The sequence below is a fragment of the Seriola aureovittata genome, chromosome 12 (genome assembly GCF_021018895.1).
Source record: "Seriola aureovittata isolate HTS-2021-v1 ecotype China chromosome 12, ASM2101889v1, whole genome shotgun sequence".
In the NCBI taxonomy this organism is placed as follows: Eukaryota; Metazoa; Chordata; class Actinopteri; order Carangiformes; family Carangidae; genus Seriola; species Seriola aureovittata.
In genome coordinates, this window is record NC_079375.1 from 22,735,904 (window position 1) to 22,763,474 (window position 27,571).

Genomic DNA, 27,571 nt, shown 5'->3' on the forward strand with positions numbered 1-27,571 from the left:
ATCAGGGATTTGCTGATGGACACTTCAGCAGGGTGGAGGCTCTACATGCTGTCATAATAAATCTTGAATCTGGGTCACGCAGGGATACTCACCACACCCTCCTATGTGTGAGTGCGTGAGGTGGGTTTTGCTCATGTGTGAATAGTCTGCATGGTGCACTATGTCTGTGCTGTGATGTCAGCTGCATTTGGGAATGATGTAGTCATTGGTGGTCATTGCTCACGCAGTGCTCATGTATGTGTGTATGGCCTAGCCTGTGCAGGCCAGATGGCCTCAGTAATATGTTTCCTTAGGGAAGCGTTGTCTCTGTGCCACAGAAACGAAGCGAGAGAAAAAAAAAAAAAAAAAGAGCAAACAAACTAACTCAGCATACTATCTGCACTAAGCTTCGTCATCCTATTATCAGATTTTGACTTAGCCATGGAGCAAGGTGCTTTTCTGTCTCCTTCCCCCTGGTCCTCCCTTCCCTTCCTTCATTTTTCCTGTCTTTCTGCCATTCCCCTCATTCATCATCACTACATCTTTATTGATCTGCCTGCTCTTTCATTTTGCTCCGACAGACAGTCAAACACACAGAGCACAAGCCAAAAAGGCAGATGTGTGCAGTGCGTGTTTACTTTTGATAAAGCCAAATGGTAGCATGAGTGTCTATGTATTTATCCGAGCATGTGTGCGCACTCTGGACACTGGATATTTGTGCGAGCAGGTGGGGATGTTTTTGACCTTTTGCTTGCATGTAAAGGCTGTAAGCTGCTTTGCTCATGTATGTTGTCCAACAAACAACTTGGGAGCCAATAGATTTCAATAGTCTGTGTTCCAGGCAGGGGGGAGCATGTTGTGTAATGAGGAATGTATGCACTTACACACACACACATAATCACACACAAAAAAAGGGGCCATATGATGCGTTTTCTGCCTTTTTTCACAACTGGAAGGAATAATAGTTTGAGTGCTTGCATGTTATGCAAATGATGTCTGATAAGTGATTCATTGTCCTCACGGTTAATGGCTGCTGATGCAGTGCGGGCTTGAGCAAGTTTGTGTTTGAGTGTGTTTTTGAGTGCGTGTTAATGTATGTGTGTGCATGTGTGTACGTGAAACATATGAAAATTCAAGTTCACTCCAGTCTAGCGAGGTATTAAAGGCTGTTTTGCAACCACAACTCCACCGAGAGCTTTGAGAAAGTCAGCTGCAGCCTCTCGGTGGACGTTGGGTCGACTCCTTTTCAAAAAGAAATGTCATGTCTTTATGTTGCATTGATAAAACAAGGCTGGATACAGTGCTTTCTATCATGTTTTATTGGATGTGTTTTCTTATCTACAGCTGCGCCAGAAACAGGGAGTGGCCGCAAAAATTAATTCTTAGAAAGCCTGGCCTGTGACCCCTTTTTAAAGATAGAGCAGATAGACTTGTCTGACTGTATTGCGAGCTTTGTATTTTTGAAAACAACATTTATCATGGTATATGAAGACCTGAGCTATTGCTCTAGTTGTACTCAAATACAGTGAGAAGAATGAGGAAGAGTGGCAAGAAGAGTCAGACCTATTTTTCTGGTGTAAAATGCTGCTCAGCATCTTTGATGTGGGATCCTTTTTTTTTTTTTTTTTTTTTTAAACAACAAATGCTTATTTTTATGGTCATGGCCTCAAATTCAAATTCTGCCCTGGAGGATAAGTTACATGAAACAGAAGCTATAAGTAAGATAGACAGTGATACACACTTATAAATGATGGGCAACAACATGAGACATTTGGCAGAGAAATCCAAGATTGTACCCTACAGCATCAATCCCCCCCCCAAAAAAAAATCTATTATTTATTCATAATGTTAATTTAGAGCCAGCATTGTCAGTGTGACTTTGCATACCAATCAGATGTGATTATTGCTGTTGTGTACTAGCAACGTAACCGTCTGAGTATGAGGATCGCAGCCTCAGTATTTAGAAAATCTGTTTCCATACCTTCTGAATTCTTACAGCAACATGTGATTGGTGAACATCTAACTCCAAAACACTGAGCATTAATATGTTGATATATAATCTAAGATTGGGCAGTGATGTTTTATTGTTGTTGTTGATGTTGTTTTTTGCCATAACACAGTATGGCATCCAGAAAGTGTTGTAATTCATTGCAGAGGTGCTGGATGAGGTTGAGGTCTGTGCTCTGTGCTGATCAGTCAGGTTCACCCACAACAAAACTCAAAGCAAATTATTGCCACAAAGCTGGAAGCGCACCGCTGCCTAAAAACATCCATGTATGCTCTAGCATCAAAGTGAGACTGTAACTTTTGCTGAGCAGAGGCAACAGCTGCCTCGACAGCTACGAATGGTAATTGCAGGACGCTGACACTTATTATTAGTTTAACACTCAAAAAAAATCTGATTCGCCATGACTGTGTGTGTGTGTGGTTTGATCAGATTTGATTTACAGAGCTGGCAACATATGCAAATCAGGCTACAACTGTCATCACATTTGGATTCAAATATAGCTCAGTCCTGACTGCTGTATGAAAATACTGTATGTGACATCACCTTCGTCAAATCAGAGAGGAGAGCACAGCAAAGCACCACATCTCTCGTCTGTTATGATTATATAAATAATCAAAACAGTCTGGAATTTGGCAGAAAAATTTGCATTGATGTGGGATCCCACTGCTCATAGTAAAAAAACTGATAGTGAAAATAGGCATTCAGGGTCTTTGAGATTGAACTAAGGGGCCTGGATCAAGCCATGAAAAACAGCCCCACACCAAATACACAGTTAAGTATTTAGACATAACATGTGTCCGCATTCTTTTGGCCCAGTTCTGTTGCAATCAAGTAAAACCTGACGGCACAACCGTATTACAGAGAAAATAGCTCGATCAGCCAGATGAGTTCTCTGTCATTAAGATGGTTTAATTATTATATCAGCCTTTGTTTATTACTGTATGTGGGCCTGGCTGTTGTGTCTGTGTGTTAGTCCATGTGAATGTGTGTGAGTGTGTGTGTGTGTGTGTGTGTGTGTGTGTGTGTGTGTATGGGAGGAGTAGGTATTGACAGATGGCGTGCTCTCTGTGAACAGAGGAGCTTCTTAATCGAGAGAAAGAAAGAGAAAGCGAGAGTGAGGGAGTTGGCACCGTCCCGAGCTGCTCTGCCTCAGTTTGATAGAGAGAAGCGTATTTACTCTGTCACAGTTTTCCTCCTGGAACGCTCCATCAAACTAATCGATGTCCACTGTGTTCGTACTCCTTCGCTCGCAAAGATTACATTCCCCTCTCTTTGTTTATCTCCCAGTGCGTCGCTGTTTCCATTCTTCCTCCTCATCCCTCAATCAGACTGTGACAGGTGGTGGAGTCGCCTTCCACGCCAGCGGCTCCCTCCCCTGTTTGTTTCTCTTCTCTTTGTCTTTTCCTGCGCTCCATCAAACAGACAGTGCCAAGGCACTTCCCATGCTTCCCCGGCTCCGGGGTCTGATCCGATACTACTTGGCCGCTTGAGACAGTGTGAATTTTTCAGGCGTCTGAAACTCTCTGGAGGGCAGGAATTTACCTCCAGGGCTGTGGATGTAGGGCAAGGGCAACCACACACTCACTCATACACAGGGAATATGCAGTCCACGGCTAGCAGGCAGAATGGGTTATCTGGAGGAATAACATGTTTATGTATTGATCCAGTCACCACTGTTTATGGCTTCCGAGTCCTATTTTCAGTTGAAATACAACTTGATGGTGTTTGCTATTCTATAGGTCAGAATTATGCAATTTTTGGAAATAACACAATTGAAAGTTATAGATTAAAGCTTAAACCAGCCCTCTAATAAAATTTTACCAATTCCCTCGGAGCCTGTCTACAGTTAAATCAAAGGGAAAAGGCTCTGAGCCTGGAATATAAACTTTATTATACAGTATTGCCCTATGAACAGTGAACAGAAATATATTGTTGACACAGTGGTAACACTTTGGATTTCATTTGAAGACTACAGTCACAGTCTGTACTTCACTACAAGAAAACCCTGTATTACCCTGTATTCTGTACTGGCTCTCTATGTCACTGAGAGAACATGACTTTGACTGGCTTTACACTGTCTGGTCTCAGGTTTCTGTCTTTGGGAGAAAAATTGTTTGTATTGATTGTGCCCGTCCAACTTTAGATAAAATGTCTTTTGTTTTAACCCTTTCAGCCCCACAGACTTGTGCTAGCCTGGGGTAGCGTTGCCAAATCCACAGAACTTAAGAACTTCAAGTGCAGCGTAAATGCCAAGGCTTTAAAAAACATCAAAACTGTCATGGTGGATTAGGTAAAGTGTGGAAAATTTTGGGGGGAAGGTGGAAGACTAGTTCTGAAGAAGCACCGAAGCTCTGGATCAAACAGATACAGACATGACATTGTGAGACAGCGGAAAAATATTTCTGTGGGCCGTGGTTCATATCTTAGGATATATCTATATATATATATATATATATATATAGATATATATATATCTTTTTTTTCCCAGTGGAATAAGCTATCACCTTGAAGTATTTCTGGCTAACATGTGAGCATTTTTGTCTTAGCAGCTGCCAACAGGCAGGGAGCAACAAACATTTATTAGAAGTTGAATTTCTGATAATTTGGTAAATGTTAGTCCAATATTCACTCTAATCTCACTACAGTAACTACTGTGGAAAAAATCTGTCTCTTTAGCGAGAAATGCTGCACTGTGTTCACCAGCTAGTTGTTAACTTGTCTGTCGGGTGAGGGACAGTTAGTGAACAGTGGGTTTAGCTGTGATTTCTTTTTTTTACTAGTGATGAACATTAAGTTGATAATGCAGAGTCTGCGTGCCTTAAAACGGAAACAATGAGCTAAGATGCTCTGCAGAACTACAAGTGACAGCAAATTAGCATTATAATTCTCGGTGGGATATAATTATAACCCCTTTCAAATTATACATATCCCTCCCCTTGTAAATTGATCAGTGCAGCTTTAAAGTACTTGCTCTGTATTTGGTGTTTTAGAATATGAAAGTTCTCTAGTTAGTTTACAACTTAGACAACGACATGCAGTTTTAATGGGAATAAAGTAGGAACCACAGATGTTCTTTGACCATATTCCAAACAAAGAAAAGATATCAAACAAAGAGCTTCAATAGAGTGTGACACATCTGTGCATATCTAATCCACATGACCACAGGCTTCAGACTTGCATCCAAAACTGGATTGTATTTTAGTCTGCAGTTCACAACCACATAGACTTTATTTCACTAAACCCTGGACCATATGTCAGAGTCTCTGCCTCTTATATCACTCACCAAATTACCAGACCTTTGACTGATAGAAGATGATAAAATAGTATAATTTTGGGACTGGCCACTGATGCTTTCTTAATATAATCGCTTCAATTGGCTTCCAGATAATGTTTTGTCAAGTTTCGGCTCAGTCCCTCCTCAATATAGGGATAATGTAACCTCATTAATACTCAGGTACAGCTAGAAGAACCTTGCCATGATCCACGAACCACCTTTAGTGCAATGTAAACATAGCATGGCAGAATCAGAGTGAGAGCCAGAGAGGACAAAGATGGTCTCAGGCAGTTTCAAGCCGCTGTTTCTGCTAGAGCCACTCGGGCTAATTGAGCCTCTGTGACAGGAAGCCCCGATGGGATGTTGGTGGTCACTGTTAAAAGGGTCAGGGAGATTCAAAGTGAAGCGTGACATGCATACAATCAAGTTCAGCAAAGCCTCTGCGTCCTCTCATGGGACAGTGATAAAAACTTAAGTGCCGCCTGCCTGGCATCGGCACTGATGTCCTTTCAGTGGCTAGAAGAACAAAACAGGGACTTGAGGAAGGACACAGAGTTTTAAAAATGTTGCTCAATGCCACACAAGGCTTTAGTGTAATGTGTTGTAGCTACCTGACATTCCCCACCTAGTCAACTGTCACTGGATCTCTCCTGTGTGCCGCACTAATCTGCTCCGCCAACGTGTTGGTTTATTAATAAATGTGTGTGTATGTGTGTGTTTGTATCCCCAGGACCTGTCCACTTTACAGTGCGATGTGTGTATCCTGGTCTTCTCAGTGACTGACAGGCGAAGTTTCCACCGCACCGCCCAGCTCCGCCTCCTCCTCAGGGAGTCCCAGCCACACACACCAATCATCCTGGTGGGCAACAAGAGCGACCTGGTCCGCTCCCGTGAAATCAGCTCAGACGGTAGGTAGAAGGAGGGGTCACTGGTCTTAGCAACTGTAAGTAGGCACAGCAGGTTAACTTTAGATTTTTCCCAATATTACTTCCTAGGACAAGGTAGAAAAAATTCACAATAGCACATTCATTTTCCCCAAGGTGTGGACGTATCAAGTAAATAAGTATGTATCCATAAAACTCTCCATACCTCTCTTCTAAAGTATTTTCTTCCAACTTCCAGCAAGCTGTAGTTGCTGCCTTAAAACATTCACACCTCTCTGTCCCGCTGATATTACTATGGCGCTACTTTAAATCCCTTTAACTGCGTTGTTCCTCGAGTTTCTTCAACCAACTTATTAAGATGTTAGCTTAATTAGCTAGCTAGCTACAGCCAATAAAATCCACCAAAGGCAGTTGTCATTTCAGCTGACAAAATCAACAGCTGCTGCGACGTGTTGACTGATATCAGCACGTTGTTTCAAAATTACTAAGACTTCGTGGTGGTAAAGCTGCAGCCGTTATCTTTATAAACTCCATAGCGTATGTGCCGTGTGAGAACTGAAAGCCTGACAGACATAGCAACAGTAACTAAGGGGAAGCGGGGCTTATGGTTTCGCCCAGACTTAAGCAACGGTGAGCAAACACCAGGCTGTTAGGTGAATGATGGACGGAAAGAAGCACAAAAGAAAGATTTGAAATGCACTCTGTTGTTGCCGCTCAGGCAGTTCCCCAAATGCAAATTCTCAAATGGAAAATTTCTTTTAATCTAGTAGATATTGATGCTTTTTCAGTTGGTGAAAAATGCATAAGAGTACAAAACCCCTCAAAATGCAAATGTATAGCTAATGGGCCCACACACACACACATGTACTCACACTCCCCCTCAGAGAGGAGTGGTAGCGTGTTTTGGTCAATTACTCATCTATCTATCTTCTATTTACCTTATTTTCTGTCCTTCTCTGTTTTGGCTCATCTGTCTCTCTCCCCTGGTATTTTACCATAAATCTTCCTCCAAGCCGACATCGTCTCCATTAGAAGGACTCGTGGGGGATCTATCTTTGATCAGCAAAATCAATTTCCTCTACTGTTTACAACATCCAAGGATAAATGCTCTGTTGGTAAACTCCTTATGGGAAGGAAATTCTCTCATCTGTTATTGTTGTAAAGTGGTGCAAATATACACAGTCTATAAAAACTATTTACCCTCCTGGATTTTTTTTATTATTGTTTTACCACATTGAATCTCAGTGGGTGTAATTATGATTTTTGACAGCAATGAATAGAAATAGAAAGACAACCATGCAATGAGACCTAAATCAAACACAAAGTAATTGATTACTTAAGTTTTCACCTCTTAAACTGTGTGTGCGGCTTAAACGAACAAAAGCTAAAGTGTCAACATTGATTGACAAAACTAATTTTTTTTACTCTGATTTGTTGCAGTGATGTGGAAATAACTGCCCACCATGAAACAAAACAAACACCAGTTTTAACTCAGTGGGGCAACAGCTATAACAATAGCAAGGTTTCTGTCCAAACACAGCACAGAGTCTAACCGAATTTCGAGTTAATGTTCATCTCCATCCACCTTTGTTCTGCAAAATTTAAGAGTCACGATAAACGAGTTAAGATAAACAGCTGGTGGCGCTGATTTTGCCATTAAACCATCGCTGTGGAAGACAGCACAACGGGATGCCGTAATAAAAAGAGCGAAAAACAATGTAGAGCTGTAATTCAGCTGTAAGTGTTTCTGATGCACTATTTCGCTTTAATCAGTGCACCAACTTTACCCACTTCAGCCAAGCATAAAACTTTTGTTGATGATATTTTGAGACCTAATGTAATGTCAGTTTGTCAGTTGGTCCACCACGCCATGGTCCAGACCGAAATATTTCAACAGATACTGCATCGATTGCCATGAAACTGTGTTTCCCAGAGGATGAATCTAAATGACTTTGGTGATCCCTGACTTTTAGCGCAGCACCAGCACCAGCAGGCTGCCAGAGTGAAATGTCTCAACAGCTGTTGGGAAGATTGCCGACTTTCATGTCCCCCCACAGGATGAACTGTAATCACTTTGGTGATCCCCTGACTTTTCATCTAGTCGTGTCGTCAAGTTGAAATGTTAATTTGACTTTTCTTTATGAATGAAATATATGAAAAAAATGACATAATTACAATAATAAATGGGTGTAAACAAGTTTCTGGTGTACAAATGGATATAAACTTCCACATTCAGTAGACTCGAGGATATAAATGCTGCCAAAGTTGCCCCAGTTAAATACTGAGGGATGAATGCTTAATGCAGCTATGTTGTATTTAATTTAGATAAACGAGTATGAGATTTGGTTTCACTTTGATACTGAGAAGTATTTTCCAGTCGATCATTGTCAAGAAATCCTAATTCCATCAAATGTGATTTAATCTAATAAAAAAATAAAATAAAACATGAAAAAGTCCAAGGGGATGAATATTTTTATATGTGTCAGGGCTGCTTTGGTGCAACTACTGCAGAATGAATAAATCCTGTAGATCTGAGAGCTCGCTTTACTCTGGTAAATATCACTGTTGGGCAGCGAGCTTTACAGACTTTCTACATTTTGGCATGCAACACTGAAGCAAGGTCTTGGCAAAACGAATTCACTGAAGAAGAAACACAGTGCTGAACTGAATCCATTTAGTGATGCTTAAAAAATCCACTGAACAGAGATCAGACACGGCAGGTTGTAATTTTACTGGACTTTATGAGTGAATTTACATGGAGCATGTATCAAACAGGAAGTGGGTGCAGAGTGGCTGTAGTTGACAAGGGAGGAGAAGAGTGACAGCAGAGTTTGACCCTGATTTGAATTTGTATTCATGGTGTGTATATATATATATATATATATATATATATATATATATATACATTTGAACTCTCATGGTCACCCCTGCAGTTTCTGTCTACCCACAGCACGCATTGGCTTTGTGAGTGTCTCACATCATTAAGTCGAACATAAAGACTCCCGTATTTTTCTGCATTTGCAAACATTACCTTATCCTTTCCTATCTAATCCTCTGGAGAGGTTCCATCTCTCCGTGTCCCTCGGCTCCGACACTGGGTTTTTTGTTGTGTTTTGTTTTTTTCCCAGATAGCACATCTCTGTTTGAATTATCTCCCTCTCACAGGACGCTGCTCTTACCATCATTATGTTTGTACTCGCCATACATGCGCAACTGCCTGTGTGAACACAGACGCAGCGAAGGCACAAACAAGCCAGACGCCCAACCCCACATCCCTCTCCTTCTCTCTGCTGCTTGATGTGAGTGAGGCTGTTTCACACCGAGGACTGTGATAAGAGAGACGAGAGGAGGGAGGAGTGACAGAGGCGAGGGTGAATGCATGAGAATGGTGTGTGTATGAATGGGAGAATAAGAGATGTGTGTCAGGCATTATGTGCACAGAGAGAGAGAGTGCGGCTGGTTTTGCTGTCCTTGAAAGAAACATTGACTTTTTAAACCTTCACAATGAGGATTTTTTTTTTTTTTCCTAACAAAGGGAAGCTATGTGGCAAGTGTTACACAAATGCACTGGCTTTTCCATATGTCATTTAAGTGATGTTAACCTCAGCTTGAAATATTTGATATTAGTGTGTTTATGTCTTTCCCAGCCAGTATGAAAGAGATTGCTCTGCAGCTCTTTTCTCAAAGACATTCCCGGCGAACTGCCCATTCTGTCAAATGCTGCCTTTTTGTGTCTGTTCAGAAAAAGCTAAATTGCCTCCCTAAACCACTGCTGCTGCTTGTGAGAGACTTTAAACTCTCATTTGTCATCTGCAGAAACTGTCAGAAGCCACATACAGTAGAAGTTTAAATTATGACTCCTTAGAAGAATCTGTCCAGATGGGAAAGTAATGTTAGCTTGTTAGCATCCACTTGACTCAGCTTTTAATGTTAAAGCACTTTGATGTTACCTCTCACCTCTGCAGCTCTACATTCTTTTTAACTCTTTCTTTATTGGTTTCCTTTGGCTGTTTTGGTTTTCTGACTGTAGGTATGAGTGAAAGCCTTCATTCAGTTTAACGCTTTAACGCTTTAATGCTTTAATGCTACAGTTGAGCATTTAAACAATCTGCTCGAGGGCTTTTCACACTGGCGCAGTACACCAGGAAGACATTCGAATGCCTGATTCCAGGAAAGCATATCACATTTCAATGCGACTCATAAAATGTCACTTAAATAACAATCAGGAAGTAGTTTCACTGTGGGGCTACACTACAATACCAATAAGGTGTTATAATATATTTTGTCAACCAAACTATTTCATATAATCAGGCCTTTTGAACAAAGCATTAATTATTTATTTGAGTGTAGCACATCGCTAAAAAAGTATTGGCATTTACTGAGGCTAAATAGCACGATATTTTTCTATTTTTTTTGTTCCAACAAAACATATTGTACATACTTAGAGAAATGAATCAACAGCTGATTGCGTTGTCTTTATCATTATCATGCTTTCTTGGAGTAATCCTACAAGGAGTCATGTTGAAAAAATGTGTGAGTGTCTGTTTATCGTGTGGGTCAAATCTTGTTTGGTTTGCTTTGTTGTGCAATTTAAAGAGAGGCAGCAAGTGTAAAATCAGTGCACATCGGCGCCTGCACACTGCTGCCGACTCGGTCACGGCTTCAGTTTATACTTAATGACACGTGGGGAAGACGGAGAGCAGGAGGTGAGGAATAATGAGAGATGCCTGTACTCAGCATATTCTCTCTTCATAAAAAAACTAAAAAAACCAAATCAGAAAAGGAGGACCGAAGTGGTCAGCAATATGGAAATGTTTCATCCTTGTTCCCGGGGCGCCTGACAAGGATGTTCTTATGTCCTCTCTGGATAAACCACATGTATTCTCTGTGATATGTGAGCCTGATGGGGGAAGCTGACTGGCCTGTCCAGCTAGCTAACATCCTCTTTTAAAAAACCCGGGGCCTGGCTGAGGGAGCTGAAGTCATAAAGTCTATTTATGGCATGTACAGTGACACTTTTATTCTGCTATGTCTCACCTCTCGCCCCCCTTTGCTACATCCCTCTTTAACACAGTGATACACCCTCTCTCACACTGGGAACATATTTATCATTTGCTCAAAATGGCTGTGGTGTGGCCCTGCTCCTCAGGGCTTTGATTAATATGCACTCTGGCTCGGTTTGCTTAGTCGGCATTATTTCTGTCTGTATGTCTCTCTCCGTCTCCTCCTCCTCCTCCTCCTCCTCCTCCTCCTCCTCCTCCTCCTCCTAGTTCATTTCCTATGCCATCTTGCCTGTCATCTCCTTTCAGCATCTCCCTTTTCTTCATGACTCATATGTTTCTTCCTATTCAGCTTAATGCCACTCTCACTTTATTCTCCGTCTGTCTCTTTCTCCATCCCTTCTCTCTCCTTGTCAGCACGCAGGGAGGGACCCTACATTGTGATCACCTTTGGGTGGCCCCCTGCTTCCTCTCGCCTCCTATCGTCTCTTGTTTTCTTCTACCGCTGCTGTTCTTGTCTCTTCTCCTCTTCTTCTCTTCTTCCTCTTCTTCTGGTCTCCTCTCCTCTTCTTCTCTTCTTCCTCTTCTTCTGGTCTCCTCATTTTGTCTGGTCTCCTCTCCTTTCCTTGTACTCTGTTGTAGTCCTTTTTTTCCCTCTCTTCTCCTAATTGTCTCTCTCCTCTCTTATGTCCTACTCTCCTCTTCTGATCTCTCTTCTCCTTTCCTTACTTCTTCCCCTCTCCTCTTCTCCTCTCTCCTCGGTACCTCTCCATCTTTCCCCTTCTCCTCCTCTCCTTATCTTATCTTGTCTCCTCTCCTCTCTTATTTCCTCCTCTCCTCTTGTGATCTCTCTTCTCCTCACTTCTTCTTCTCCTCTGTACCTCTACGTCTTTCCCCCTCTCCTCTTCTTCTCTCATCTTCACTCTCTTCCTCTCTCATCTCTTCTCCTCTCCTTACTGCTTCGTTTCTGCTTGTTTCCTCTCCTCTCCTTATTTCCTCGCCTCATCTCCTCACTTCGGATCCTCTCCTCTCCTCTCCAATTCAATTTCCCAAACACTCTTTTAACAAGTTATAAAGACTAAATTCAATTCAATCAGCTGTCGCGGGCATTAGGATAAGCTGTGTTGATCTGGTTTGGGATTTGTCTTTTTTCCTCCCTCTCTTACCTCACCCACTTTTAGGTGACACCGCAGTGGGCCGACAGCTGCTGTGCGGGTGGATTATTACACCCCGATCAAATCTAGCTCAGTTTGTTGTAACACCTGTGTAACACTGACGCCTATATGCTTGCGCTCTACGAAAAAACGAGTATACCACTTACATTTTTTCTGTCACTTTCAGTATCACATGGTCATTATCAACAGATGGAGTTTGCTCATCCCCTGTCAACAGATCTATCTCCATGGCAACTGAGCAAACTTCATCCAATGCTGAAGAAAATGTGGCTGAAAGCTCTCGATAAAGGTAGTTTGGGGGACCTTGAGTTAAGATAATCATATCCAACCATATGGGGGGGGGGGGTGAAAATCTAAATTCAAGGTCTGCTTACTAGCTTCTTGTAGAGCTGTCAACCATATCACATAGTCTTCATTAGCAGAGGAAGTTTGCTCCATGTTGATTTAGAAGTTAGGCATGAAAGTTCATTCTAGACACTGTTCATAGTAATCGATGTCAAAGGCATCTCCATGACGAATGAGCAAACTCCATCCACTGATAAAGAGCATGCATTTGAAAGCTCAGGAAAATATCAGCAGTGGTCCTTGAGTTGAGATCGTCATATCTAGTCATCCAGAGAACTCTACAAACTTTACAAACCATGTCTTTTTTTCCCACAACGAAAACATTAACACTTCAGTTTAATTGTTTAGATATGGGACACATGACATCACATTGCTGGCGTTTTATAAGAGAGTGCAGAGGGCGACCTCACAACTGATTAGACATGTTTTAAACAACCTCATTACCTGGGAAAAAAAATAAAGGTGAATATAGCTGAACTATTCTCGCTGATCGTTAATTGTACTCAACAGCAACGTGTATAAAGCGCAGTAGGTAGAACAGGTCAAAGCTGATGCAAAATGCAGCACACATTTACATCCGACAGTAATTATTTCAATGTCTGTCTCAAAGAAAGCTTCTTCGTTTTCCCATTTCGAATTTGCAACCAGAAAATAAAAATAAAAAGTATTATTATATAGTATATTAAGAATTAAAGGTGACAGTTAATGCTGGGGGAGGGAGTAATGGATTGGCGTCAATCTGCAAAAATTCCATAATCATCTATCAGCGTATTGTAATTGAAGCGGTCTGAGAGCAAACTAGATGTCTGCGGATCCTCTGGACTCAGTTTTCAGGCTGTAGAAAATCGAGCCCATCTGGCTGCTAACTTCATTTTCCTGTAATGTAATATCGAAATGTATTGCAGTAGTTTGTAGTAGTGTTTGTGTAGGTAGATTTGTATGTGTATGTAGATATTAATAGCTTAGCCGTGTGCTAACATTAGCCAAAGGCTCACAGCAGTGGTTGTGTGGCTTGTGTTGCCATGCATGTGTATGAAGCGTGTGCATATGTCTGTGAGGGCAGAGCTGCAGGAGGGCGGCTGCATTTTCAAGTTCTGGTGGGTTTTTTCTCCCCCTTTCTTTTATAGATTTCTGCCGACCATGGCTTTAATTGAAAAACCATTTTGTCCCCTCAGTAGTTCTGGCCTGTTCAATTTAAAATCACACGGGTTGTAGCCACTTGTTTTCCCTGATATTATTCATTATTGAAGAGCTTATCTCACTTAATTTGCTGTATTTATGTGTTATGTTTTTATCTTCTTGCAAGTACATTATTTGAATGTTTTTATCAGTACTTCAGGGTATTAACTGTGCTTGGAATTATTTTTCTAAACTAAGAAAAAACTTCTTCTTCTTCAGAAGTTTTCTGAAATACACACAAAATTCATCAACCAGTAACCTCATCCCGCTGCTAGCACTTTGCAATCATTTGAAGTTCATACAGCGTTAGTTTTATTGCGTTATTATGAATACCAATGGTGAGGTTTAAAAGCCCTTTCTGCACACAGCTACTCATGAACTCTCAGACTGGCTCTGAGCACAGCAGGAATAAAGCAAAACCTCAAGTATAGTTAAAAAAAAAGAAAAGGTATTTGAGCTGACGATGAAGCCCATTTGTTGCTGAGTGATCCGTATCTGTCAGCTTTCCTTATCATAGCTTTGCTTGTTTGACCAGAGACAAACAGGCGCTTTTAGCTGAGATACTGAGCCTTGTCAACAACACATTTAGTCACCTGTCCTTATCCAGGAGAGTCACATTGAGATAGAAAACGTTTTCCCATTTGAGCTGCAGCCAAGAGATTTGAGCTTACACAACTCAGCTCGTGGCAACGTTAACCCCATCCTGCCACCACCGTCTGTCTGGCTCCGTCTTTTCATTTATAACTGTTAACGAGACAGATTCTCAAAAGGATGTTAATTTTACAAACAATACAATATGATGAAGGCTAATTAGTTTAACGAAATAAAAGATTTTTAAATGTGATGTTGAAAAGCAAATGAAAACTGGTATGAAACAAATTCAGATTTTAAAATGGCAGCACAAGCACTTGGTAATATCTCTGCTGAAAAGTTCTCATTTTAACCATTCCTTGCTTTGTGACTTCATTTGCAATAGTAGTTTGACAAAACAATCGCATCTCAAGGTCCATTTACTGTACATACTTTTCCCCGAACTTTCAACTGTATCATATGGTCCTCATCAGTTCCATCATGAGATATGAAAGCTCTGGAAAAAGCTAGTGGGAGGACCTTGACTTATATGGTCGTATCAAACCACAGAGATACTTTTTGTCCTGTAAATTGTTCAGTGAAATGACTGATTCGATAAAACAAATAATTCCCAAAATAAAAAAATCAAAACTCAAGATCCACTTACTGGCTTTTTCAAGAGCTTTCATATGTCATATGCCATATGCCAACTAATCCATCTCCATGACAACTGAGCAAACTGCATCCACTGATAAATAATGTGCGGTCGAAAGGAAGAAAAACACTGAGTATTTAAACAAATTATGGTAATTTTTTAGCTTGGAAGCATAAAGGCCTATTGTGTAGTAGTATCCACTGTAATACATCAGCGTTATAGAAAAGGACTGTGCATATTTCTCTTTCACTGTCCTTGTTATCAGGCAAGATTTAGGAAGCGCACTAAACAGAGAGGAGTGTCACATCCCTCCAAAGTGAGAGACTCTATTTGTCTCAATTTGGTGCGTAACAAGTAACAAACTACCACTTAAAAGTCTAACTGAGTCTCCCAAATAGCCGCAAGTGAGCTGTTGATGCAGAGATATTAACTTGTGGTGATGCACATCACATACCAGCTGGGTCGTTACCATGCTGCGGATGGTTTACTGGCTTCAGGATCTAATGTCCTTACATTTCAAACTGCTGCTTCTAATTGCCATTTGCAGCTGCCAGTTTATGAATCCTCAATTATTTAAAATGAGCACAATCTAGACACGTTTCTAAAATCTATCTTCTCTCTCTCTCTCTCTCTCTCTCACCAGAGGCCCAATCCAGCGCCATGATGTTTGACTGCCTCTACCTGGAGCTCTCAGCCTCCCTGGACCACGGCACCAACGAGCTGCTGGAAGCGGCGGTTCGGACCGCAAGGGGCGACTGTGTGGGTCCCGGCTGGACCGACGGGGACCCCGGGTCAGGTCGCAGGGAGAGCCTGACCAGCCGGGCCAAACGCTTCTTGGCGGGGCTGGTACCGCGCTCGTACGGCCGAGACCGGGATCGGGATAGGGGACGCTACCGGGAGATGAGCCGTCACCGGGGTAGCAAGATCCTCCGCCAGAAGTCTCGCTCCTGCCACGACCTCAGTGCACTGTGACACACACATGCGTACACGCAAGCAAAGAGACACACTCCCACACATGTACAAACACACTGGATGGAAAGATATGAAGGAGGGGTGAAAGATGGAGGAGGCGAAGAGGTCAAATGGAAGATAGTAGGGAGGAGCAGATGATTAAATGGAGGGTCTAGGTGAGTGAGAAAATTAGAGGGGTAAAAAGGATACAAATTTAGCAATGGCAGATAAAGGTCAAGGGTGGAGAAAGGGGGCGGGGGGTCACAAGTAAACACATAATCAAGTAGCACGCACTGATTATATAGAGACTGATAGCAATCTAATGTAAACCTATTGTAGACCTTGTTTTATAGCATGCAGAGTAGACGATATAAGACATGACCCTGTAGGTTTTACAATTACATGATACTGGATTTACCGTACCTCAGTGGCCAATAGCTAATGCACAATCTAGCTAGTGTCTCTAGCAATGCCATCAAAGGCATGACCCTTTATTTACTAGCCACAACCTTCAAACTGCATCCACCTTTTGTTTCCCGTACTGATTTAAAGAAGTGTTTGATACCACCAATGGCATATATATTCATCTGTGACTTTTATACAAAGCTAAAGACATCGGCGCCCAAGCCATATTTCCGCTGAATGCATCACCAGTGATCAGCACAAAGAACCCTTTACCGTAGGATGTGGAGCGAAAGAAAAAAGGTCAAAACTCCTATAAAGAAGGAGACGTTAACAAGGATGACCGGACTGAACTTTTCTCCAGTTGAAGCTGAGTCACAGAACACTGGGGTGTTCTTGAAGCACAGGAGGACAAACAAGAGAAAACCTAAAATCTACCTGTGGCTGTTTGATGTTTTCATTTTTCTCTTTTTAACCTCTGGCATTAACCGTGTGTGTGGAGACTGAATTCTGTGGGGGCTGGCCACACAGGTGACCCAAAAGAGAACGTTCTGGAAACGTTGCTTGGATATCTCGTCAAGCGTGGCGGCGTCACTTACACATGCTCACTCGTTTGTCACCGTCTACTAAACACTGTCATCTTTCCACTGAGAATAAAATTTTTGTTTGACATCCTGAATGAGTGTCTTGTCCTATTTTTATTTTTTCTTTTTCTCACCAACATTATAAAATGAATGTTTCATTACAGTGTTCACGAGGTTGAGGGATGCCGTGACAGGTCATCAGATGAGTCACACGGCCTCTAGACAGACTGCGAGCCATCCTCTCAGGACAGTTGTTCTATTTAGGACTACGCAGTAAAATCATGCGACGTCAACACTTTGTGGCTGTAACAAAATCTCAGGTCAAAAATAGACTGCATCAGGGAAGAATATGAACCAAGACCAAGCAATATGAACTTCAAGATCAGAACACATGCTTTTTGAAAGATGCATCAAGTTAGCTTTTTAATGATGACAATATAAAAACCAAAATGCTTTAGTCCTCTAATGGCTGTGGTTCTCAACCTTTTTTGTCTTATACTGAAAAACTTAATCAACACCAACTGGCTTGTTCCAAATATGTTCATTTAAACTGATTTTAAACTGGACGGTGTTTAAAACTGTTAATTGTACATTTGAACTGTCAGTATTTAGGATGGTTTGCTCAAGTTCGTAGTTCCACTTGGAGTAGTAGAAGCTACATCGTATGGACGACTTTTAACTTCCTATTACAACTGTTTATCCACCACATTTAGCTAACTGTTTCAACCTTTGGTCAGTCATTTTGAGCTAACGGTTTAAAATTGTTCATCAATTACTTTTAGCTAACTGCGTCAGCGTTTAGCTAACAATTTCATCCTTTTATCTGTGACTTTGTGCTATTTCAAATGTCTACTTTAAGCTAACTACTTCAACTTTTTATTATTATATTTTAACTTCTCTGCTCGCTTGCTAAATAGTTTTTATGCACTCTGTCACAACAGATAGTTCAGTGTTAAAGCTGACTCAATATGTGAATGTATTTTTAAATGAAATTGTAATTTCACCTATTTCCAAAGTAATTGAGCTACACCACAACTTGTCCTTATACCCTCTGAAAAATGCAGAAGTATCCGCTAAGTGGTACAAGTACATACTGGTTGGGAGCCACTGCACTACACTAAGACTTTAAATAGTTGGCTCATCTAAATTACATATATTATAACTCTAATGGTATCTAACCATTCATATCGTTTGGCCAGGATCTGAGATTTCTGCTATCATCCCAATACAAAGGACATTTCATTTCTGGTGCCCACACCATTGAAAAATAGAAAAACCACCTCTCTTTCCAGAATTGGTGCGCTTGTTACTTTGGATCAGTGGTTCCCATAGTGGCGGGCCAGGAGGGAAAACTAAAGTTGAATGGACCTTTTTCACAGCAGACATTGTGACTCGTCTAACACAGATGTGACTAATATCATTATTAATTGGTGTTTTGTATTGCAGTAACTCCTGGAACTGAGACATGTTAATGTTTTTAGTTCCTCTTGTGCTTTTCCTGGTGTGACAAGTCAAAAGTGTGCTCTGATGCTGGCAGGCTCTTAAGGTTATCTTGCTGTTGAGTTTCGAGTTCACTGTCAAAATAGCAGGAGTCCCTTATTGTGTTTTCTGTCTGTAAAAACTATAATTCAATTCAACTTGGGTCCTTTTGTCACTAGTTTCCCCCAAATTGTTCCACGGTTCAGGATGTTATGAATTTATGCATCAGGGAGAGTGAATTGGTGGCCTCCCTAAAGGGGGGCATAATAGAAAGAGTTTAAGAACCACGCTGTGAACATTTTTCATACTCATACACGTCTTCAGTGGAAAGTATTTCCAGGGGAAATTGTTCATAGTGTGCTCTGTGTTTTGACAGTAAAGTACATTGTCACTGAAAAGTGAGTCTTTTAAATGTAAAAAAGTCCAATTCCAACCACAGATGTAATTATATTTACCTCCAGTGTATTGGGATAGATATGTCAAAAAATGGTATCTTCAAACCGACCGGCTAAATACGACTAGAAGTGAGAAAATGTTTCTTTGTAATTTAGGTGATCTTGCCTTACAACATAATCAATCAAGCAACTGTATGCAAATAGGAGATTAACTACAGATGAAAAAATCCAGAGGCCAAAAATAAAGTTACACAGATAATTTATGAATTGACAGTCCATAAAACACTTTTGGATAAAGTAGATTCAGAAAAATAAAAGCCAGTGTTTTTTTGACCTATTGTCTACTTTCAACAACGTGGTCAACATGGTTGATAATATCTTAACATCGAGTACCACAGCTAATGATCTACTAGGGATTGGGATTTGATTTCTAATCACTAAGCAGGTAGTTTGATGCACCGCAAAAGCATTTTAGTTCGTTAATTGCAAAGAAACTATGAAAACATCTCTGTCAGCTCCACCCTAGTCTTGGCAGGTGTAGTGAAGCGCCTCGGGTTAAGAAGCGGGAACACTGTACCCTACAGCCAATCACATGAGAGCACATCAGATGGCTGCAATTTCCAGGGTTCTGATGCTGGTACAGTGACTGTTTGGAGTGGATAGGATGGGAGGACTCTTGAGAGGACGGCAAACTGGCAAAGAGACAGAGGGGTTGAAGAGGGAGAGAGAGAGAGAGGGAGAGAGGGAGTCAGAGAGAGATGGGGCTGGAGAAATGCTTTGAGGAGTAATGGTTGCTTGGAGACGGTTGTCAAGGAGACAATGAGTCCTAGAGTCCTTTGGCATCTCATATGTCCTATATTTATGTTGATTTGCAGAAAGAGGAGGTTTTTTGTTTGTGTTTACTTTTTTTTTACGCCAGTAGGTGAATAGGAGACAGATTGTTATAAGCACAGAGATAAGGTGAACTCCTCCGATTGAGGCAGGCTGGATTTTATACAATATGACTCACAGAATTGAAACTGACACAAAAAGGATTTTATCACACTTAAACAGGTCAGATAGCTGTCAGATAATAGCATACATATGACAGCCACACAGAAGCCCGCAGGAAATAGAAAGGGAAATGAGGACAATATGATACAATTTCTTTTCGTGACACCCTATCAGTCTCACGAATCGTGACAGAAATCCTCCCTCTCTCCGTCTTTCTGTCGCTGACTCACTCTGTGGGCATTTCCTGTGATTTTCGGGCAAAAGAATACTTCTCAAGAGTAGGGAAGACAGAGGCAGCCTGAAAGACGAAAAAACCACCTACTGTGCGTCAGTGAAAGCCTGTCGAACTTACTCCTCACTTTGTATCAAAGAAAGACTATTTTCAGTGAGCGCTGTGCATATCTAATGAGATGCATATTTTCCTGAGGTGTGGGTGTAGGCATGTTAGCTGGGAGGTTAATATTGGAAATGGTCTGTGAAGTGTAACTGGGGATAGACTAGTGCATGTGGAGGCTGCAGTGATGGCCGTGCACTAGTGCGGACAGACATTGAGTGGCACTGAAGGGAGCGTTGCTGAATCCCTGGGGAATCCATGTGATTTGTTTTCAAGCAGCAATGGCTCTGTACACCAAAGGTCATTGTTCCTCTGCTTTGTCTCCCGAGCGCACAGAGCCGATTATACATGCACAGAGCTATAATAACAAAACAACAAAAGGGAGCGAGAATGAACCAGACCAGTCTCGCTTGAACGTCACGCTCAGAATGAAGCACATGTAATTAGTACTGGTTTGTCAAAGCAGGAGCGACCATCAGGCCAAGTGACTGTAATAGTGGGCTGAAGAGGAGGGCACAAATCAGCCTCATTATGGGCTTAATGCCTCATGCAATGCTCCCCACATTTCCAGTAATGTGGATTAATAGCAGGTCAAAAGGTGACAGCAAAGCCATATGTTCTGCAAAATATTGCAAGACTATAACTAGATGCCGTCATGAGATTAGTATTGATCTCAACCTTGTAATGGGGAATATCTTGGATAATGATTGAACATGACTGAAGTAGCTAAAACTCATAAAACCACATTCTTCAGAAGAACTATGTGACATTTTGGTAAACTCATTTTCTTTCTTTGCGGAGAGTCGGATGAGTGGATCCATATGCTCTCACTTCTGTCTGGTAAATATGAAGCTGGAACCAGGAGATGCTAGCTTAGCTTAGCACAAAGACTGAAAGCAGAGGGACATAGTTCCAAAATGAACATGCTATATGTTGTCTGTTGTCTTGTCTGTTCAGAAAGTTGTTTAAAAGTGACAAGTTGTAGTTTTACAGTAATTTTTCTTTTGTGAAACTATTTCTGAGCTGAGAGCAGTGATTTGCTGGACCTTGTCCATAGTCACTCCCTTTACTGTATAGTGCACTGCATTTAAAATACAAATCCTGAAATCTGTGCAATGGAAAAAAAGCAGCATTCATGCAATGTACATGCAATGCATTGTATATATGCAACTATTACAGTCTGTAAATCTGTCAGAGATTAAACAAAATGATAGTGATTCAAACTCATGTCCAAAATCTCAATTTACTACTCACTATAGTGGAAATTATTGGATGTCTGTGGCACAAAATAGGAAGTAGAGATACTAGAGAATAGGTGAATAAGGGTGTGATTTCAGACAGAGACCTAGAAATGTCACCGTGAGGTTGCCAAGCAACCATCAATAGCAACTGTATCACAGGCAACGGGTGGTTATTGTTCCCAGCCTAGATTCAGTCCATCACATAACCCCATAAAACAATGGAGCAATGCTCCTTTTATACGTTTTTATGTGCATTAAACAAATTAGATAAAATGTGTTCATTAATGAGCTTCAGAGGTGCTGCTGGGTGTATTTTGTTAGCTTTCAACAGAGCCAGATTATCTGTTTCCCACTGCTTTGAATCTTTATGCTAAGTTAAGCATCTCTAACTATTGATTCAAATACAGATTCGACTACAGGGTACATTTAAACTGAGCTTTCTCCCTAGTCACCTGCACGACCACACGTTCTGCATCAGTAGTGTTTGTGCAAGACGCACTATAACTGAGGGATGAGACCATCATGGCTCGGCCGTGGGTTAGTGAGGCCACTGTCAAAATCAGGCTCCGCATCCAATGGCTGAGGTGGCTGGCTGTGTCCTATAGTGGACCCATTACATCTTCATGGGCGTGTGCATATACTCAGACTATGAAATATCTTATGAACATAGCCGACAGTTCGGCTTTATATTCTGCAAGAGGAACGGTCAGGCACCCTCATTATGATATCAACGTCACAAACAAAATTTAATGCACCTCACTTGTATTCATGTGGCATATCAAAACCTCCCCACATAAAGCCAAATGAAACTATCTGATGCCAGAGGAATGTGGAAAAATGTGTTTTGTTTTTTTTAACAGATTTGGGTGAACTGATCCTTTAAATCCTCCTCAGTGCCAAGCTCTTTTTAAAATTGGTCTCTAGGTCCAGACATGCTTCAGTGAAGGGTGGTTCTCATTACTTTACATTCTGTACACCGACTGAAAATAGAGACGCCTCACTGATGTAATGCAGCGCAATACGAAATATATTTCTATTCTATCCATCTATATGACTGTGTTGATGTAATTCTATGCGACATCCGTATTTTGGTGTTGTGTATATTAGATGTATATTAAAAGAAGCGTTGCCAATATCAGAAAAATGTCATAATATAAATCAATCAAACCTACAGCCTCAAAATTACCATAATGTTGAATAAACATATCTGTCTTTTCCACACCTTCAGACAACTCTGACAGTGTGAACGCTTTCAAGCTCAACTAGCATTCATTATAGGACTGTGTTGGACTGAATTACTATTAATTAAATCATTATGTTTTTGTGCCTCACATGTTGACACCAATTCCCATGATCTTAGGAATGAATGTCTTTGTTAAAATACGCTTCAAAGATGTAAAAACGCACTAGAAACGAACCCCTGGTTGTATATTATGAGGTGATCACATAGGGACACTGTCAGTACAGTATTGAGATCTGCGTGCTGACAGTGTATTTATTACCTAGAGGTATGATGCTCTTTGTTGCTGTTCCCACACAGACAACACGTGCCGTCTTGCAGCGTGGCTCCTCGGCCCCTGTGCTTCCTCTCCACTGAGAAGCATCTGCCAGGATAAAGGTCCTCCTCCTTAAAACCAATTTTCTAATCAATGTTCTCCTCTGTGACTTAGTAAATGTGTCTCCAACAGACCTGCGACAAAAGCAGCTCACTGCTGAGGCACAGATCGATTTAAAACAGCCTGAATTTGTTTGTGCTTCCGTGAAGGAGTTACAAGGAAACACTAGATTCAGAGGAACTCAACAATCCACTATAGCTTCAAGGGTTGTCTGATAATTTTCATCTGTTTTTCCCCAAATGTCTGAAATGTACCAAACCCTCTTTTTTATATACAACATGCAGTGTGTGTATGTATATGTATATATATATATATATATATATATATATATATATATATATATATATATACTGTATTATATTGAGAGTCGTGCTGAGATTCTAATTGTAAAAAAACAAACTAAAAGAAGATTAGTCGTGTCAGCTGTGTGTCTGTGTCAGTTTCAGACAGTTTTCTAAGTGACTTTATGTTCACACATTTGAGCTTGAGCTGCTCTATTCATTTGAGAACATGGGGAAAACAAGACCCGAAGAATCAATGCTGCACCAGCGTCCCCTACAGGCCACATAACCTAATAACACCAGAGTGGTTTGTCCTGACTGAGACTGACAGTGCCGACGTCCCTTCAGCCCCACACTCTAATTAAAAAGCTAAAAGACAACACAAATAAGGACAATTTTCTATTTGAATTTTTGTCAAAATATATATCAAATAACAATAAAAGATGATACAAATATGCACTTCCTAATCGAGAATGTCACTGAAAAGCTTCCGCTTCTTGGACTCGCCGGTCTGTATTTCCTGCCAATGCGCTCGTCTGTGCACAAAGTGGGAGAGGGCGAACTTGGCCCAGACGTGACGAGCGAACTGGTCGGACCTCAGCTGGCTTTCACTTGGAACTGAAAGGGGAGATGGGAGAGGAAACAAATTAAAACCTTTGATGATGATGATATTTCCCTAACCACTCGGCCACTGGGTCGCATGAAATGTGTAATTCCATATAAAAGTGATTTAAAGTCCCTGTTAGTTTTACCTAGTTCCTGTGCGATGCTTTGCCTCTGACTGACTGATGCACTGTTCCATATGGCTTCTAGCACCCGACTGCCCAACCTGGAGCAGGCCATTTGGACATACAGACCCTGGGAGGACAAATGGTAAGATATAAGATCCAAAACCCAAAGATCACCTCATCGATTAATCGTTTCACTTCTAATGAGCCGTCGACGCTCCTGTACTCGTACCTCCATTCTCTTGAGGATCTTGCCCCTGCCCTTGTCGCTCGATGTGGTGATGAGGGCCTGGAGGACGTGGCTGCCCGCGGGGTCAGAGGCCAGCTTCAGGAGGTCAGCAGGGTTCAGAGTGCGCAGGCTGCTGAGGAGGTGCGAGCGCTCCTTGAACCGGGCCAGCGCTTGAACAAGCCGGGAGCCATGGTAACAGATGGAGGACAGTGGGACCTAGAAATGATCGAGAAAACCACAACCTTACCTCCCTGCACCTGCAACATCTATTCAACACCGATACACTGGGGGATTCACTGGTATTCAAAGGACTTTGTGCTGCTGCTTTTCGCTACTAAATCAGTCGAAATCAACCCAGAGACGATTTGATTTGACTCCTCTCAGCTGTTTACCTCTGTCTGCGTGCTGCCCTCTGCTGTGTCACAGTGGTAGTACACCTCGTAGGTGAGCAGGGACATGAAGAGAGGGAGGCAGCTGACGTGTCGCGAGCCGGGCTCAGCGCAGTGAAACGCCTGGAAGCCAAAACACATCAATGAATCCATTATCAATAAATCAAACAAGAAGTAGTCGTTTATAGTGTGGTTATGGAGTTTCAGTCATCCCACTCATAAAGAAGGAGGAATAAATAGAAACAAGGGTATTGTTATATTGATTCAAGACCCATATGGACCTATATAACAACAACAAACACTCCTTGAGGCTTACACGCAGGAGACACTGCATCAGCTCGTCCTGTCTCTCTTCACTTTCTGCACAGCTCTCCGCCAGCTGGACGATCACCCCCATGTGGCCTGCGGCTAAGATGGCCTCCACTCCTTGGACCAGCTCATCAAACAACCTCGGGAACTACAGAGAAACAAACGGGCCATAGAGGTAAATTCAGTTATCCCAGTAGTAAATTCATCACTCTCCATCTGCGCCGCCAGATGGTACGACCTACCACTTTGCATTTGGCAGAGGCCGCCGTCAGCCTCTGTATGGGGAAGTTGGCGATTGGATGGAGGGCCAGTTCGACCAGCTGACCCTTGAGATGGTTTTTGTAGAGATCACGGAGAAGGGACTTGTGGGATAGCTGTATGATCGTCTCGATGAGGCGGCTAGAGGCCTGATCCTTCAGAAACACCAGGAGTGGACTACAGGGAAAACAACAACAAAAACAACAACAACAACAACAACAACAACACTTCCCGTTAACAGTTACATCTTTGAAAAAAATAAAAAATAAAATCAATTACAATGAAGTAGAATTCAACACTCGGCTCTCACCTCACTCCTGGAGCAGCACTGCGGCTCGTCAGGTACTCCATGACGCGCCCGAGGAGCTGTTTGCAGAGCTTGGGCCGTTTTCGGTGACACACGGTCAACATGGTCTGAAACACTGCACTGGCAACGGCGTCTGTCACACTTACTAGAGACGATGGAGACAAGGAGGGAGAGGAAAAATACTCAAACTTTCTGCCAATTTAAAAAAGGAGCCCTGTGGCAAGGTACGGGTATATTTACATCCAGTGTTCTTCAAAAAAACACATTCTCCTTCCTGATGAAACACATGCAAAGCAGGTTTTTTAAAAATAATTTAAATCATCTGGCTCAGTGTAGAAGCTCATGCCTTTTTTTTTTACTTGCTTGCTTATCTCTTTACCCATAAGTGTCTCCTCTCACCCTGTGTTATCATGTCTTCACGGAATATGGAAAGAAACAGCAAAAATTCTCATCCTTTTTCTTTTTTTATTTGCAGTTTAGAATACAGTAAAATCCCTGTTTACCAACGGGTGAGTGGCTGCATGAGGATCTCTATGGTGATATACAGATAAAATCTTTTTGCTGGTAGAATTTAATCTGCACAGACAGGAACGATGGCATTACATGCAGAATTATAGTATAGTGAAACCAGTGTTTAAAAATGATTCAGGGCCACAGAAGGCAGAAAACACCCTCCAATTATGGGAAGGGTCATGAAGTATCCGCGTTTTATTCTGCGTTACTGCAGAAGTGCAGCTCTCCAATATCACTGAAGAAGATTTGGGATAAAGGGATTAACCCGAACTAACCTCCAACCCCATTTTTAGAGCAGGAGACAGCCAACATTTTACAAAGCTTAAAGCACGTATTACAGGAGGCACACACACAAGGATGATACAGTTCAAACATCACAGTTCACAAAAATCATCAATACAGTACACTGAAGCACCTCCAGACTTTATAACGCCACGCTTAAAGACGGCGCTGGAGCTGGAGACGTAGAGAGGAGGAAACACTAATCCACGTGTGGGAAATGATACATAACCCTATCTGGAGGATTTCTGATCAGGAAGGTTCTTTACTTCCCACGATCATTTATGTTTCTGCTCTGATAGGAAAAAAATCCTTCTGCGCTTCATGAATGGGTTCAGACGACAGGAAACTGGAAGTCAGTGAGTCCCGTCGCTTACAGATCTGCAGGCATATCCTGATAACTACAGTGACTTCAATGTGAAACAGTATTCTTTTCCTTACACAAATACTATCATGTGAAATATAATGTAAAATATATAACAATATATTCTTTGTTGCAGTGTAGTTGTATTATAGTTTTTACTATTATAAGCCAATGAAACAAATTTTTTGTTCAACATGCACCGTTTGGTGTTTAGCTTGAATGACAGTAAAGTTTATCTATCTATTTATCTATGTTAATGAACCGTAAAGATGTATAACTGCAGCTAAGCCTTATATTACTTACATAACCTCAACTTTATGTTACACAACTCACTTTATTTATTCTTCTAGAATCTCTAACTTGATCCTAAATTTTTGACGCGTTCTGATATTTACTGCAGACTGTCTTTTTATTATTATATCATTTTTAAATGACACCATGTCAGACTCATGGGTCACCTTAAACCTATAGTTTAAATCTGCTCCCTGAGTGATGCGTGGAGGGGACTGATGCAGAAACAGTGTGTTGTCTCTCTCTTCAGTTATCCAGACGCTGTGTGTCTCTCTTTTGTTTCCATAACTTGACAGACCTCAACAAAACCGTGTCCTTCACTCTCTGTGAGCAGCTCTGTTAGGAACCACTTCAGGTTTCCTTGCACTTTGCGCATTTGCCCTATAGACCATTCACCGTGCTGCCATATTAATTCTTCAAGGTTGGATTCGTCATGTAGACTCAACACATGCTAGTCAACTTTCTATTCAAAACAGTTGCCCTTGAGCACTTCCCACTGACTCGCCTCAGAGTCCGCACTTGCATTGAAAAGGCTGAAATGTTTCTCTGATTCCAAGAA

General features: G+C 41.5%; 2 protein-coding genes across 2 annotated transcripts in view; one reads left to right on the forward strand and one right to left on the reverse strand.

Moving 5' to 3' along the window:
• rem2 (RAS (RAD and GEM)-like GTP binding 2) overlaps window positions 1-17,101 on the forward strand; it is a 28,925-nt gene extending 11,824 nt beyond the window's left edge. The window contains exons 4-5 of the mRNA XM_056392298.1: window positions 5,992-6,169; window positions 15,713-17,101. Coding sequence (XP_056248273.1) covers window positions 5,992-6,169; window positions 15,713-16,041 — 507 coding nt within the window. The 3' untranslated portion in view covers window positions 16,042-17,101. The remainder of the gene's footprint in view (window positions 1-5,991; window positions 6,170-15,712) is intronic.
• A 6,630-nt stretch (window positions 17,102-23,731) lies between these two features.
• LOC130178293 (nucleolar protein 9) overlaps window positions 23,732-27,571 on the reverse strand; it is an 8,879-nt gene continuing 5,039 nt past the window's right edge. Inside the window, exons 6-12 of the mRNA XM_056390380.1 lie at window positions 25,569-25,710; window positions 25,243-25,435; window positions 25,008-25,148; window positions 24,695-24,814; window positions 24,306-24,518; window positions 24,098-24,203; window positions 23,732-23,963 (exon numbers count right to left, since the gene is read on the reverse strand). Of these exons, the coding sequence (XP_056246355.1) occupies window positions 23,809-23,963; window positions 24,098-24,203; window positions 24,306-24,518; window positions 24,695-24,814; window positions 25,008-25,148; window positions 25,243-25,435; window positions 25,569-25,710 (1,070 nt within the window). The 3' untranslated portion in view covers window positions 23,732-23,808. The remainder of the gene's footprint in view (window positions 23,964-24,097; window positions 24,204-24,305; window positions 24,519-24,694; window positions 24,815-25,007; window positions 25,149-25,242; window positions 25,436-25,568; window positions 25,711-27,571) is intronic.